At 36.5% G+C, this 17,223-nt stretch overlaps 1 protein-coding gene across 4 annotated transcripts in view; it reads left to right on the forward strand.

Moving 5' to 3' along the window:
- GRM8 (glutamate metabotropic receptor 8) overlaps nt 1–17,223 on the forward strand; it is a 723,861-nt gene that overhangs the window by 629,637 nt on the left and 77,001 nt on the right. For all 4 annotated transcript variants that reach the window (XM_032870003.1, XM_032870005.1, XM_032869998.1 and 1 more), the window contains exon 9: nt 15,966–16,901. In XM_032870003.1, coding sequence (XP_032725894.1) covers nt 15,966–16,901 — 936 coding nt within the window. The remainder of the gene's footprint in view (nt 1–15,965; nt 16,902–17,223) is intronic.

Consider the following 17,223-nt stretch of genomic DNA (forward strand, 5'->3'; position numbering starts at 1 on the left):
CATGCACAAGCAAGGGGAGGGGCAGAAAGAGACAGAAGAGGAGAAGCAGATTCCCCGCTGAGCAGGGAGCCAGGCATGGGCTCTGTCCCAGGACCCTGAGATCATGACCTGAGCCAAAAGCAGACACTCAATCCACTGAGCCACCCAGGCATCCCCAACCCATAGCTTCTTAAGGCTGAAAATGAAGTTATATATTTTAGAATTTGTGTATATAAAAATATCTTCATTTTGACATTATGCCTAAGCATGTTGCCAAAATCTAGGTTGGAAATCATTTTACTTTAGAATTTGAAGGCGCTACTTCACTTTTCCTTGGCTCTCAGGCCATTCCAATCCCTGATGCTTTATAACTTTTTCCTTTTCCTATTTATTTATTTATTTATTCATTCATTTATTCATTTATTTATTTATTTTTCCATCTCTAGAATCTTTTGAGATTTCCTATTTGTCCTCTTCATTCTGGAACTCAACAGGAATATACCCTAATATGTGTATGTTTTATTTATTGTGCTGGGAACTCAGTAGGACCTTTTAATCTAGGATTTCATATCATTTCCTTCTGGGAAAATGTTTTGTTTGATAATCCCAACTCCCCATTTTCTCTTCCTGGAATTCTTATTTAGATCTTGGGCCTCCTGGACTGATCCTTTAATTCTTTCTGGATTTCTTTCTCTATGTCTTTTTGATCACTTTCTTGGAGATTATGTCAACCTTCTAATTCTTCTATTGGCTTCCATTTCTGAAATCATAACTCAGAATTATAAGTAATTCTATTATCCCTAATTGTATTTATTTATAAATACTTTTATTATTTTTATTAATAATAAATGATTTTTATTTATAATTATTTATAATTCATTTACAATTGATAATTATTTATTAATAAGTAAATATTATTATAAATAAATTATTTATTAATAAAATTATCAATTGTAATTAATATATTTTATGATAATTACTATAATTAATGTATAAGAGTTCTTTTGTGCTCTCTGAATATTCCTTTATCTACAGAAACAACTTCTTGTTCAAGGCATGCATTTAAAAAATTTGTCAAAGCTATTCATTTTTCAATGGCTTTCTTTTCAGGCATCGCCTATATTTATTCAAATGGGTTTTTTTTCCAATTTCTTTGATTTAATGTCTATTTTGCATGGTAGAAAAATTTTCATACCCAGTTATCCTTGGATTCCACTCATCATTAAGGGAACATCAGAAAGCTGATTGAAAACTCTCTGAATGTGGGTGTGTTTGTTGATGGTGGACATCACTAGGGAAATCACCTAGGGTCAGAATGTTTAGATCTTTTCTTTTAGGCTGATTGATCTAAAAGTCTCCCAAAGATGAATCTTTTAATCCTTTGTTTGGTGGATGTAAGCTAGGCTTGTAGCACTCTGTGAGCCAGGTAGGGGAAGAGGACTGGAGAACTCACAATTCAATGTTCCTGCTTTCACTTGCCATGAGTACTTTTAATGTGGTACCTGATCCACTGTGCCAGGTGTCTTGCATTTAAGAGATTATGTTTCACCTTCTCCAGGGAGCAAATCTCTAGTCTACTACCAGGTTGGGAGAAAGAAAGTAGCCCAGACTCAGAAACATCAAATATTTGATCATATGACTTTAATATTGAATTCTAATCCGCTCTAAATCAGCTCTTTTTGTGCATAAATGTTGCTTCATTCATTTTTTACTCCTATCACCTACCCTATTGACTATACTGTTACTGCAGCTCATATTTTTGAATAAATAAATAAATGATTACTTTATAAATTGAGGAAACTCTTAGCTAGATATGGCCGGTTTGAAATGTTTCTTTTCTGATGTCATTGAGCTCCTTTTCTTATATTGTTGCCTTAATTCAGATATATTGTTTGTCACTTCTATATCAGAATAAGCATATCTTTATATCCTGTGGGCTATTCCTGCAAGTTTCAGACAATTCAGTTTTTATGTCTGCTGTTGCTTAGAGGTCACATTCTTCAACAAGTCTTTACATTGTATCTCAATAGCCTGAGTTACTGCAGAGCAGATGCAAACAATTCTGGAAAACATTAAAGTGTGTCTTTGTGAGTCATAGTCCCCCCAAATGCCATCTATAGTCTCTTATTCTACCATTCAATTTCTTTTTTGTTTCTGTTCTTTTCTGCTTGGTCACTTTGCTCATTCTGAGTCCAAATGAGCTCTGTCTTAATCTCGCTCAGTCTTCCTGTTCTATACTGCACTCTGTGGAAAAAGCCTTTCACCTCTAGGTTTCGGGCTGAACGGCAACATCCGGTTCTCTCCATTTTTCAGAAGTCATTTATTTTTATAGTGTGTCTTGGTTGTGATAGCTCTATTCCTCTCCCGCTGCAGGAGCCTTTTTTGTTGGTGTTTAGCAGTTTCACATCTATCTCTGGGAGGGTAGACTATAGAAAGAGTCATGCAATCCCTATGAATTCAATATGGAATTGGGATTTTTTTTTTTTTTTTTCCTGAACTGGTGTCTTCTGTTTTTCATTCAAATGCAGTTTTTATTTTGCATATATTCATTTGGGATTATGTTATATACACCTTGCAAGCAGGAAGATTACCTTCTTGGTAATTTGAATGAAGTATGCTAAACTGATAAAATAAACTTCATGATGCTCTTCTTTGGAATAAAGTAGCTAGAAGAATCTTAGCTGAAGATGACACTTCCTGGAATGATTCTGAGGGGACAGGAATCAGTTGGATGAAGCAGATAGCCGAACCAGGAAACAAATGTTTATCTTATCCCAAGGTCTTTGCCTTGGTCTTGGTGTGAACAAATCCTTTAAATTATCACCAAATTATTTTGACTCCTCTTTCTCAATCTGGTTTAGACTCACCTTTTCTTTTCCATTTCCAGTAGATGGACTACCCTGGTCTCCTTCACTTATCTCCTGTTCTTGTCTAGGTCCTCTCCTGTCTAGGGGCCATGGTCCTTCTACCCAGACTTTTACTTCAAATGCCCTATGCCTACACCTAGTCTCCTATATCCTCTGCTTCCTATTCTTGATGTTCATTCCATTTATTTATTTTTTTTTCCAACTGTCTGTCATGTGTTGTATAGTGCCCTGGAAGGTAAAATTGTGGAGGTAATAAAATACTGTGAATGTGTGAGGCTTCAGGCCTCCATCATTTAATACTGTAACATGGGGTCAGTTACCTATCACTCCATGACTCCTTAAACAAAATGGGATGCCTAACTCAGCATCATTTAAACATTTAATGTTAATTGCTTAGGATGGTTCTGACCTATAGTGTACCTTCAATAAATGTTAACTATCATTGTCTCTATCATTATCATCATACTTTTTATTTTTAAAGGTTTAGTTATTTTAGAAAGAGTGAGCATGAGCCCGAGGAGCAGAGGGAGAGGAAGAGAGAGAGTCTTAAGCTGGCTCCATGCCTGGTGAGGAGCCCAGTGGAGGACTCAATCCCATGACCCTGAGATCATGACCTGAGTCAAAATCAAGAGTCAGACGCTTAACCAACTGAGCCACCCAGGCGCCCTGCCTTCAGCCTCACTTTTATGTTACATTTGCTGAATAATATAAAGTGGCTCACCACTGAAAATATTCATTTCACACTCTTTTATCTATCTTTTCACATACTTAGGCATTTCCTTCCTAACTTTCCATGGATGGAGTATAAATGTACACTGACTGATATGGGCCAGGATTGAAATGGAGAAGTGTTTTGCACTGAATATCTATTATGTTGTTCAAAATATCACAAAATGATTTATAATGAATCATCTTAGTTTCTGCATGCACTAATAATCAGCCTAGTGCAGGAAAAAGAAGAAATGTAAATAATTAAAAGGAATTTCTACAAGTTTACAAAATTGCCCGTAGAGAGTTTTAGTCCTGACCCGACTTTCATATTATTTACTTCTACTTATTATTAGCAATGAAAGATCTGCTTAATTGAATTTAGTCATCATAAAGTACTGGCATAATGTATTTAATGTAGCTATTTACATATGACATGTAATTCATATTTTAAGATTTTGCTAACTTCTAAATTAACATTATGAAAGCTTTTAAATAATATTCAGAAAAGAGCTAACATACCAAATCATCTTGAGCAGTTAAAATAGTCATTTATAGTAAACATTCAAATGAATTAACCCTACATGAGGAGAAACCTAAGGAAATGACTTGAACCTAATTTTGGTTATCTGGAATATAATACATTTAGTTACACACTTGTAGTTCAATGGTTTATAATTTAAAATAACCACTCTTCATAGAATTCCTATTAAAACTTTTAACACAAATTCAAAATTAAGAAAAAAATTGTTCAACATTGTTGCCAGAAATACCACACATATACATTGTGTTGGGGTGAAACTCTATCACAGCGTTAGTGTTCATCCAAAGGTTTGTGGGTCTGACTTCCTATTCTCTTCCCTGAAACCACACATTCCACAACACACACAGCATCATGCACTCTTAAAGATGCTCCCATCTCAAACTTAGAGCCAACGGCAGAAGGCACTTTCCTGGATGGTTTTCTCTGCATAGAGCGGGTGAAAAATGATCATCTCATACAGCAGTTACCAGGAGCTGACATGAAGAACTGAGGTTGTGTGAAAATAAAAGCAAGAAGTAACAGACCTGGCTGAAATCCAGAGATGGTGGCTTTTTGCTTGTTGCTTCTGACATAATTTTTGGACAGCAGCTATATTTAATTATGAGTATTTAATTATAAGTAGAGAGTGGGGACCTTTACCCAGTGCTGCCTCTCGGTCCTAAATCAAATTGTATGTGGAGTTTCCACTTGTCTTTTACATTTTCTGTTCACGAAACACTTTCACAGATATTAACTTGTTAGAGCTTTCCAATATCCCTGTGAGGTATGGTGTCAGAACACATAATTCCCACAAATTAGCTTCTCTAGGGGTATAGATGAAAGAATGTAGACACGACACAGACTGAGGAAAGAATAAGTTTACTACTCACATCTGCCCACTGCCTAAAGCCATGACTACTCAAAACACTAAACAGTGAGTAAGGATAATCATAGATGTGTTCATCATACATTCGTTTATTAATCAGTTTATATATTTGTCAAACATTGACTTTTTCTGAATCCTAGGTCTTAAAACAGGTAATGGGAGGTAAAAAAATAATATGTCCCTGAGATTACTGTGCCCTCAGTCTACTTGGGAAATGGACACATGAATAAATCACAATATAATGCCAAAGAGTTATGATAAAATATATAAAGAAATACAATGAAATACAGGGGAGAAACATACCTACCTGCCTGGCATAGGGTAGATCAGAGAAGACTTCACAGAAAAGCTGAATTTTCTCTCATGAGAGTAACCAGGGACCCTCACTTTTCAAATCCTATCATCATAAAATTTATATCTTTGGACATCACTGACCATTTCCTCATTCCTTAAATTATCTATTTGGTTTCAGGGACTGTATTCTCTACTCTCCACCTGGCCATGTTTTTCCATCCTCCTTTACTGATCTTGCTGAGTCTGCTCCTTAAAATTTGCTCTTTCTAGGGCCTCATTTGTGCCATCTTTCCTTCATACTATCCCTGTTTCTGTGGATGAGAATTTGCTAATAAATATTTATGGTCTCACCCGCCTTGAATATGACTGTGCTTTTGAAATCTTCACTTCCTGCAAACCTGACTCATGAATACAGCTCAAGTGTTCATCTGAGTTGTGAGATTCTTGGCTTGGAAGCCTCACTGGGACTTTGAGCTCATAGACAACAAAGTCATCATTCACCTTTTAAAACCAGTCATTCCCTTGGGTGCCTCTATTCAATGAAAGACACTATCACCTGTTCACGTGTTCTTTTGTTCCTTCTTCCTTCATTCAACAAATATTTATTAATACCTACTGGGGGTTAGTTGCCACAGTTGGCTCTGGGATAAAATAGTAGAAAAACAGACCTGGCTCCTACTCTTACGAGGGAAATAAATTTTAAATTGTTGCCTATCAAAGTATGGTTTACTAATTACATCTATCAGAATCACAGGAAGAAGCGCTTTTAAAAATCTCAACCTGAGGTTCCTTCCGACACTTATTGAATTATAATCTTTAAGAACTGGGTTCCATGGGGCACCTGCATAGCTCAGTGAGTTAAAACCTTTGCCTTCAACTCAGGTCATAATCCCAGGATCCTGGGATCGAGCCCCACATCGGGCTCTCTGCTCAGTGGGAAGCCTGCTTCTCCCTCTCTCTCTCGTGATCTACTTGTGATCTCTGTCTGTCAAATAAATAAAATTTTTTAAAAAAGAAAAAAGGTAAAAAAAGAACTGAGTTCCAGGGATCTATATTTTAAGTAAACCCCTGAAGTACTTCTGAGGAACATTACCTAAACTTTATAAAACCACTTATTAAAAAAAAAAGAAAAACAAACAAATGAATACATAATTATGTACTATAAAACGCCACTGAAGGAGGCTACAAGTTGCTGTGTGACTGTCTAATAGGGGCCTGGGGAGGGTTGATACTCAATGGTCAGCCATTCCCTGGGAGTCAGAGAATGCAAGGGCACGGCCATGTAGCTGGTGATCAGTTAGATGTGAGCAGTGGAAGTCCGTGAATGCTGAGAATGGCTCTCAAGTCAGAAGTCTGGACGTCATTCTTTGGTTCCTTTCTTTCTCTCTATTTTCTTTAATATATATCTCAAATCTATCCCATCTTCTTCATCATTGCTGCTCCTAACAGAATTCACAGGCTCTTGTCTTGCCTGGATCTGCAACATTTTCTCCCTAACTCTTATCCTTGCTTCTATATCACCCTCTTCCCTCATCTGTCCCCACAATGGTCTTCTAAATAAATCAATATATACATACATACACACATATGTATAATATTATAAAAGTTATAAATTTTATAATAGAATATATAGATATATATCTATATAGAATATATAGATATGTGTGTATATATATATATATATACTGGGACTTTGTGTATATATATTTTTGTATATATATATATATAAAATATCTATCTATCTATTTATCTATCTATATATCTGTGGCCTGGAGAGTAAAGTCTGAAAACCTGGTGCTGTTTACAGAGTCCTTCCTGGCCACTATATGCTCAGATTTCCATTGCCGTCACCTTTCATCTGGAATTTTCCAGCAGCATCGGTGTGACTGGCTTGTCTGGAATCCTGAGCTATGTCAGTCTTCTCTCTACTCTGTAGCACATGGATTCTTCTAAATAATGAAACTCAACACCCCTGTCCTTGTCATAATCCTTTAGAGGATCTCCTTGGCCACCTGTAAGATAGCATCCAAACTCCTCTCAGTGGCTCATAATGTCCTTCATGATCTCATATATCATCTATTCCATAGCCCTTACCTCTTTATCTCTTGCCATTCCATCCCATGCTTTAATCTACATTCCTGGTATTCTTTTACTTTTAGTTTCTCCAGTTTATCATGGCTTCTTGCCCCTTGGTCTTAATGTCCCCTCCCTTCCCCTCTTCCTCCCCCCCCTTCCTTCCTTCCCTCTTTCCTTCCTTCCTTCTTCACCTGGTGCCCTCTTGCAATCCTCTCTCCTGGGTTATCTCCCACATCCATCAGGCTGCTGTCCACATATCTGTGAAGCCCGGGCCGGAAGGCCCTGCTAGATGTTCCTCTAGCAGCACCATTTCCTTATTCTTTTGTACGGAATCTCATACGGAGCTGTGACAGGCTCTTTGCATATCTCTGTCCCCACCTCCACTGTCTCTGGGGGTCAAGAACCATATCTTGGTTACCGTGAATCCCCACATTGAACCTTGTCTTGAATAGAGTGAGTATGCAACATGTTTTTTATATGCCAAATAATACTGAGTGTTAATACTTCTTGAATGTATCAAGTTAAATCATTTGCATATTTTAAAAAGGACAGCTTTATTGAGATAATTCACATTTGCCCATAAAATTCGCCCTTTTAAAGGGGTAATTCAGTATTTTTCAGTATATTCACAGAGTTGTATATCCATCTCCACCATCTAATTTTAAGCCATTGCCTAAGAAATCCTGTTCCCTTTAGCATTCACTATGTTCCCTTCTCCCCATAGCCCCTGCAGTCACCAATCTATTGTCTGTTTATGGGTTCTAGACATTTCATATAAAATAATATTTTATAAAATGTTCTGGACATTTCATATAAAATCAAATCTCACAATATGTGGTCTTGGGACTAACTTTTCTTACTTTGCATATTTTCAAGTTTTGTCCATTTTAGAGCATATACTAGTACTTAATTCTTTTTTATTTATTTTTAATACCTTAGTCCTTTTTATTTATTTTTAATTGGTTGTATAGATATAGCACATTCTCTTTACCCATTCGTCAGTAAATGGACATTTGGGTTCTTTCTGCTTTTTGGCTATTATGAATAATCCTACTGTGAACATTGATATAAAGATTTTTGTGTGAACATATGTCTTCGGTTTTCTTGGATTGGAATTAATTAGAAGTAGAAACTGCTAGGTCATATGGCAACTCTATGTTTAACTTTTTGAGGAACTGCCAAAGTATTTTCCAAAATAACTGTACCATTTTATATTCCCACCAGCAATGTAAAAAGTTTTAATTTTTTCACATCTTTAATAACACTTGATATTGTCTATATTTTTTATTATAACCATCCTAGTGGATACTGTGTTTTTATTTGCATTTCCCTGATAACTAATGATGTTGGGCACTTTTCATATTGGCCATTCATACATCTTCTTTGGACAAATGTCTCTTCAATTCTTTAACTCATTTTTATTTGGATTATTTACCTTTTAACTGTTTAGTTCTAAGAGTTTTTTAAAAATATATATGTATAGTTTATAAAAATATATGGGTTATGGGTACTAAGGATGTTGTGATAAGCACTGGGTGTTATATGTAAGTAATGAATCACTAAATCCTACTCCACCAATATTACACTTATGCTAACTAACTAGAATTTAAATAAAATTTAAATAAAAACTTGAAAAAAAAACAAAATATTCAATAAATACTCAAATGCCTTCAAAAATTAAAAATTTAAATGTCACCTCCTCTCTAATATATATGTATATTTACGTATGTTATATGTATATTATGTGCATACACACACACACACACACACATACATATATATATAAACTTATTTATTCTGGATACAAATTCCTTATCAGATACATTATGTGGAAATAATTTTTCCCACTCTGTGGGTTGTCTTTTCACTCTCCTAATGCCAACTATTGGATCACAAAAGGACTTAATATTAATGAAGTCCAATTCATCTATTTTTATTTTATTTCTTATGTTTTTGGTGTCATGTCTTGTCCCAGCACTACTTGTTGAAAAGATTATTTTTTCTTCTTTGAGTTTGCTTGGAATCCTTGTCAAAAATCAATGTAAGAGGTTATAACATGTAACATGTAACCTCTTAACATGTAAGAGGTTATTTCTGGGCTCTTAATTTTATTTCATTGATTTGTCTATTTTTATGCCAGTATCATGCTGTCTTGACTGCCAAAGTTTTGTAGTAAGTCTTAAAATCAGAAGTGGGGAAAAAGAAAGCAAGACAAAATCAGAGAGGGAGACAAACCATAAGAGACTCTTAATCATAGGAAACAAACTGAGGCAGGGGGTGATGGGATGGGGTAATTGCGTGATGGACATTAAGGAAGACATGTGATGTAATGAGCGCTGGGTATCATATAAGACTGATGAATCACTAACCTCTACTCTGAAACTAATAATATACCAAAAGTTAATTAATTAAATTTAAAAAAAGAATATGAACAACAACAAAAAGAATAAAACATAAAACCAGAAGTGTAAATTCTCCAACTTCACTTTTCACTCTCAAGATTGTTTTATCTATTCTGGGTCCCTGACATTTCCATCTGGATTTTAGGATCAGCTTGTTGATTTCTGCAAAGAAGCCAGGTGGGATTTTGATAGGGAATATGTTGAATCTGTCAATTAATTTAGGGAGTGTTTTCATCTTAGCAATACACATCTTATCCATGAATATGGGGTTTCTTTTCACTTATTTAGATCTTTCATTTTTTTAAAATGGTATTTTGTAGATTTTAGTGAAAGAAAATATTGCACTTCTACTTGTTTATCCCTAAGTTTTTTATTTTTTTGATGCTAAAATTTTCTTAACTTTATTTTAAACTGTCCTTCTAAATAGGAGAAGTCTGCATTTTTAAAGTTACGTAGATATGTAATATTAGATCAAGTCAGGGCATCAATATGGGGATCATCTCACACACATATATTAGACTTTCAAAAACACTAGAAGTACTTTGAATAGGAGTAGAAAGCTGTGTATGAAAAGGAAAGTGTGAATATTAAGGAAACAATATTTACTCATATATGAATATATATACTAATATACTGAGAAACTATTTTGAGTTGCATTATCAAATTAACTGTGCTCTATGTATTCACTCGTATATGAATCACGAGTCACAAAATATACCAAATTTTAACATTTTATGTATTTATTATTTTTTTTTAACTAGGCTCCATACCCAGTGTGGAGACCAACATGGGGGTCAAACTCACGACCCTGAGATCCAGACCTGAGCTGAGATTGAGAGTTGGATACTTAGCTGACTAAGCCACCCAGCCACCCCAAAATTTTGATATTTTAAATACTTAATGCCAATTAGTGCACTTGTTAAATCTGTTGATCATGTCAACATTAATGGGTAAGGCTTTTTAAAATACCCAATTTCACTGGAAATGTTTGCGTATACAATATGCCATTATATAAGTCAGATGAAGGATTGGGTTTTTAAATACTGGGGTGGCAAACTAGTCACCAAAATGATTATCAATGCTGTGATTTATAGAGCAAAATGAAAAGAGGTCATTATGATTAGCTATCAGTTATCTGTTAGTATTTAAAATGTTTCCACATGTAGGATAATCTCATCAGTGAAGATATCACTTAATATGTGGGGAAAATATTGTAATCGAGGTATTACATTGAGTAAGAATTTTTTAATGAACTGATTAATTCTAATGGGGCCTTGAATTGGGAAATATTCTTGTAGTCTTTTCTTCAAGAGGTACTAAAACTATACAGAAGAAAATTGCTCTATAAAAATAATGTCTACTTAAAGAATTTATGAAGAATTACTCTAGGTTGATTGGTCTGGAAAGATTAAAGATTAAAAAAGAGAAGCACACTCACACAGAAACTTTTGGTTTTGTGGCTGTAGGTTATTTGTCTGCAGTAATAATGGGATTTGACAGCAGAAACTAGTTGATGGTTCACATTCTATGAGATCTACTGGATTGGAGCCTACAGAATGAATCACTGTTGGTGAACATTATCAAGACAGGAATAGGCTATGGTTTTGTCTCTGGAAGGTCTGTCTATATAACTATCATCCATTTGTTAGACTATATATTTTAGAAAGAAATCCTAATATCAGAATAATGTGAAAGACAGGAAGATAAGTTTTAAAAATGCATGGATACTCATATGAAAGATGGTTTAATTTGTTAATATAGTTGTGCAAAAGGGCTGAATGAGTCTTGTTTATGAACTTACATTTAAAGCGCAGTGGTGAAAATTAGGTCATTTAATTTACTCTCAAGTAGAATTGCTTTTAATCACTATTTAACAACATATGCAAAATACATTATTTGACTCAAATATTAATGTATTTACCACATCCTCATTTAGGTATTTGCTATTTGTTCTTCCCTGAGGTAGATACTAGTTGGTTCCCAGACTTCAACTATGGCATCAAAACACCATCCAGTTATATATAAATAGGTTCCTTGATGAAAATGGAGTCATATGTATTTATCATATTTACAAAAATATACTTAATGTTTTCTCCATTATATTAAAAAAAGTCACAAGTATGGCTTGACTATTTCATTTTTTTCTTAAAGAAAATACCTGATTATTTAAAGTATTATGATATTTCCCTTCATTGTGTAACTTCATTTTTTATTTATGGAGAATATTTTTCCATAATTTCAGTACATAGAAAACTGACCAAGGAAAATTTAATATTCAACTTATAATGATAAATATTTATCCTGTGTAATGAGGCTTATCTGGTATAGGTATATTTCTTTGTTAACAAGTCTTATTTCCTTCTGGAAAATGAAATGTATTGAGAATTAAAGAATTACACATGTGGTTAGAAAGCTGACCTTTAAAGCCTCTACCAATGTTTCTGAGATATTTGGCTGCCTTGTCTTTCTTTCTTTCTTTCTTCTTTCTTTCTTTCTTTCTTTCTTTCTTTCTTTCTTTCTTTCTTTCTTTCTTTCTTTTACAGTAACATCATAAATCTATAGAAACCCCAAACAAAATGCAATTTTGGTTTTACATTAATTAGCTTTGAAACATAACCTTCACAGAAGTATTTTATTATCTTTGAAGAGTCCATTAGGGTATAAAATCAATACTTTAGCAGCTCAGTAGAGCATTTCATTTTTCTCAATATTTTCAAAAGAAGCCACTATATGCTTCCAATTTAACTTTTTTCTTTCCTAATGGAATTCTATACATACATAAAATAACTTTCCTAAATCATTAAAACCTAATAGGAGATTAGCAGGGTTATGATAGATTTCTGTACCTTTGTGGTGAAAAAACAGGGTAAGAACTAATAGTTTGGAGTGCCTTATGACACATGAAATATCACCTATTTTCTCAGGGGAGGATATTTGAAATTAAACAGAACGAATTTTCTACTCTACCTTGGGGAGATTTGATAGCCCACTGCAAGTGTTGAGCCTGGGGACTCTACTTCTCTATCCTCAATCATTCAGCCCACATTCAAGAAAGGAAAACACCCTTAAGAAATAGATCTAGTCATGAGAACAGTGTCAATGCATATTTCCCCAAAGGAAGACAACCTTCAGGTTATGAAAGCATATGGCCTACAGGAGCCACGATGGGGCAAGTTTTTGGTAAATGACAGCTGTCACTGTCTTCTGAGTAGATTCTCGGTAGACTACTACATTGGTGGTGGTCACAGAATGGGTGGAGAAACTTATTTCGAGTTGTATTACAGTTTCGTATTGCTAGGTAACAAATAAGTGCAACATTGAACAGCCTAAAACAAGAGAACATTTATCATCTCACACAGTTTCTGTAGATTGGAAATTCAGAAGTGGCTTATTAGCTGGGGGGCTCTGGCTTAGGATGTCTCATGATGTTGTTGTTAGTGTGTCACTGGGGGCTGCAGTCACCTGAAGATTGGAATGAGGCCAGACAATTCACTGTTTAAGGGGTTCATTCACATGTATGACAAGTTGGTGCTGGTTGTTGGCAGGTGGCCTGGGTTCCTTTCCATTGGGCTACTTGAGCATTCTCATGAAACTCTCGTTCTTCTGAGTGGCTGATCCAAGAGAGAGCAAGGCAGAAGCCAAAATATTTTATATGACCTAGTCTCAGAAATCACATGTAATCATTTCTAGTATATACTATTGTTTACATAATCAACCCTATTCACAGTTGGAGAGGAATACATGGATTCACAAATTCTGGAAGATGAGATTATTGGGAGCCATTTTGGAGCCAGACCACCATAGAATATGGCAATTCTTCGTTTGGGTTGTTAATGGAACTGGTCTTCAGGAAAATATGTTGTGTATTGTTTTGTTCTGTTTTTTAACCAAATTCTTTGGGCTCCAATTTCTGTGTTTCTTTGAGCAACCTTCTATTACCAGTTCCTAGTACTTTCAAGTTGATCCCTTCTTTCTCAGTGCTCTGCATGGTACCCTTCCAGTTGTTAAAAAACAAAATTCAGATGAGCAAATTTGAAGATCTAATTAGCTTTATTACATGATTTCATGAATTGGGTAGCATCTCATCTAGCAAGTAGAAGTATACTCCAACAAGTTGTGCAAAATGGAAGGTTTTTATAAGAAGGAGGCTGGGGCGAGAACCTAAGTGATGCCATTTTGGACCTTTGGTTTTCCTTTTAACACTGACCTTCCTTTCTTACAAATTCAGCAAAGATTTGAGGGCAAATTGTGTGTCAGTCACGGTACACATCAGCAAACAAAATCATTCTCTTTTTTAAAAGATTTTATTTATTTACTTGAGAGAGAGATAGTGAGAGAGTAGGAGCAAAGAGGGGGAGTGGGGAAATGGGGAAAGAGGCTCCCCACTGAGCAGGGAGCATGATGATGTGGGGCACCATCCCAGGACCCTGGGATCATGACCTGAGCCAAAGGCAGACACTTAACTGACTGAGCCACCCAGGCATCCCAAAATCACACTCTTTTATAGTAGCTGCTTTTCATAATTAGTTGTGTCTTATGATCTGTAATTTCCAGTTTGTCCTGTTAGCATTCTGCTAAAATTAATGTGTTTCTAATAAGGTAAATGCAATATTGTGATTCATAATGAAAAATATATGGTCTTTGACCTTATTCTTGGCACAAAGCTCCTAAAACCTCTGGAATTTTCTGTGATAAGAAGAAAAAAGGTGACTTTTATTATGTTAATGAGGTTACTTTTGGAAACCTAAGTGTGGGGGCTGGTTCCCCAAGGTGCCAACCTGGTGATTGGAGGAATGGAACTTTTAGTTCCACCCCAGACTTCTGGGAAGGGAGAGGGGCTAAAGGTTCAATTAATGCCAGTGGCCACTGATTTAATTAATCATGCCTATGTGATGAAGCCTCCATAAAATCCCAAGAGATGGGAGTTCAGAGAGCTTAAGAGCTGGTGAACAGGTAGAGATCTGGAGGGAGCGACATAATCGGAACTCTGCATGGAAGCACTGTGCCCTTCCCACTACCTCGTTGTATACATCTTTTCCTTTTTATCATAAACTGGTAATCTAGTAAGTAAGTGTTTCTCTGAGCTCTGTGAGCTGCTCTAGCAAACTAGTGGAACCCAAGGCAAGTGTTCTTGGAACCTTCAATCGACAGGTGGGTCAGAAGCACATGTGAGGCATGGACTTGCAATTGACATCGGAGGTGGGAGGGGAGAGTCTTGCAACCTGAGCTTTAACTCCTGGGAGCTGGTGCTATTTCCAGGTAGGTAGTGGCAGAATTGAGGTAACTTAACAGGACAACTGGCTGCTGTCCGAGATTGCTTGGTGTTACGGGAAACCTCTTCCTTACCTCATATATGTTGGAACTGGGTCCAGAACCTTTGGTAAACAATCAAGGTAAGAGGTCAGTGATTGGCAGAATCTCCTTAAAATAATATTTTTATTTTAGTAGAGGTACTCTGATTTAGGTGGAATTTTAAGGCTCTGAAGTAGACACTTAGCATGTAAGGGGGGGATCTCTCATTTGTACCGATTTCGCTGCTGTAAGCCACTTGTAAGACTCCTTTTGTTCAATGGAGAACATTACCACCAATCTATCTCATTTCACATGGTCTTTTGCACAGTGTGGATATGCAAGAATGGGGGAGGGATTATATCCATGATGCTTAAAGAGAGGCAAAAACATTAATACAGTTATCACTTCGGGAACATGATGACTATCAGTGATTAAAGTAGGTTTGCCATTTCCTTCGAAAACTGATACAGTGTGATTTGAATTTCCCCAAATATGGTGAAGAGCTTTTGCATCACCGTTTTATGTATATGTTTATATCCTAAGCCAGTGTTTCAGGGATTCTGACATTTATATCTATGATTAACTCTAAGCCTATTTCTGTGTTTTTTTGGTGTGGTTTTTTTTTTTTTTTTTTTTTTTTTGAGTTTCAAAACTGTTTGGGCCAATAAATCTTTCCACAAATGACAGATTGGTCAACATTGAGGAGGTAAATGGAAACCAATGACACTCATCCAGCTGATGATATGAATGATTTATTGGACCAGATCATTTAACACTTTCATCAAGAAGTCAATACTGGGGAAAGAAAACTGGGCTCTTATTATGGTAAACTGTACTTGCTCCGTCAGCATTCAGTGATTTATTACAAACCTGTGGCTAGGATTAGGATATTATAAATGGGGGGAAATGGAAGGCTCATTAATTCTTTATCCCCACAGGTGGATGACATGCAGTGGGCTAATCGAGAACACACTCACCCGGCGTCTGTCTGCAGCCTGCCCTGTAAGCCTGGGGAGAGGAAGAAAACGGTGAAAGGAGTCCCTTGCTGCTGGCACTGTGAGCGTTGTGAGGGTTACAACTACCAAGTAGATGAGCTGTCCTGCGAACTTTGTCCTCTGGATCAGAGACCAGACATGAACCGCACAGGCTGCCAGCTCATCCCCATAATCAAACTAGAGTGGCATTCGCCCTGGGCTGTGGTGCCTGTGTTCATTGCAATATTGGGAATCATCGCCACCACCTTCGTCATCGTGACCTTTGTCCGCTATAATGACACACCTATTGTAAGGGCTTCGGGACGAGAACTTAGTTACGTGCTCCTCACAGGGATTTTCCTCTGTTACTCAATCACCTTTTTAATGATTGCCGCACCAGACACAATCATATGTTCCTTCCGCCGAATCTTTCTAGGACTTGGCATGTGTTTCAGCTATGCGGCCCTTCTCACCAAAACAAACAGAATCCACCGAATATTTGAGCAGGGGAAGAAATCGGTCACAGCACCCAAGTTTATTAGTCCAGCGTCCCAGCTGGTGATCACTTTCAGCCTCATCTCCGTCCAGCTCCTGGGAGTGTGTGTCTGGTTTGTTGTGGACCCCCCCCACATCATCATTGACTATGGAGAGCAGCGGACTCTAGACCCAGAGAATGCCAGGGGAGTGCTCAAGTGTGACATTTCTGATCTCTCGCTCATTTGTTCGCTGGGGTACAGTATCCTCTTGATGGTCACTTGTACTGTTTATGCCATTAAAACGAGAGGTGTCCCAGAGACTTTCAACGAAGCCAAACCTATTGGATTTACCATGTACACCACCTGCATCATTTGGTTAGCTTTCATTCCCATCTTTTTTGGTACAGCGCAGTCAGCAGAAAAGGTAAGTGCAAGAAATGCATACGCCAACCCTTCCCTGGATTTAACTTCTTTCTTTAAGAGGCTTCCCCACCTTTCTTTTCGGTTCACTTATGGTCTCTCAAATTGATTCAGTCTGTATTCTTCTTATTTGGAAATAGATATTTAGAATCCCTCAAGGTCACTTAACTTTGAATATGTGTTGACTAAGGTTTATTGTCCATGAAGAGTGTTTTAACGTGTCTTCTTTAGCAAGGTTGAAAATTGACAGATCTCACATTACTTTCTGGGTCTCTCTCTTCCCAGGTCTGTTATCGGTGAAGAAAGCTGTTCTTTTCCTAATGTTA

Source organism: Lontra canadensis, unplaced genomic scaffold, assembly GCF_010015895.1.
Source record: "Lontra canadensis isolate GAN:19392208 unplaced genomic scaffold, GSC_riverotter_1.0 scaffold2, whole genome shotgun sequence".
NCBI lineage: Eukaryota > Metazoa > Chordata > Mammalia > Carnivora > Mustelidae > Lontra > Lontra canadensis.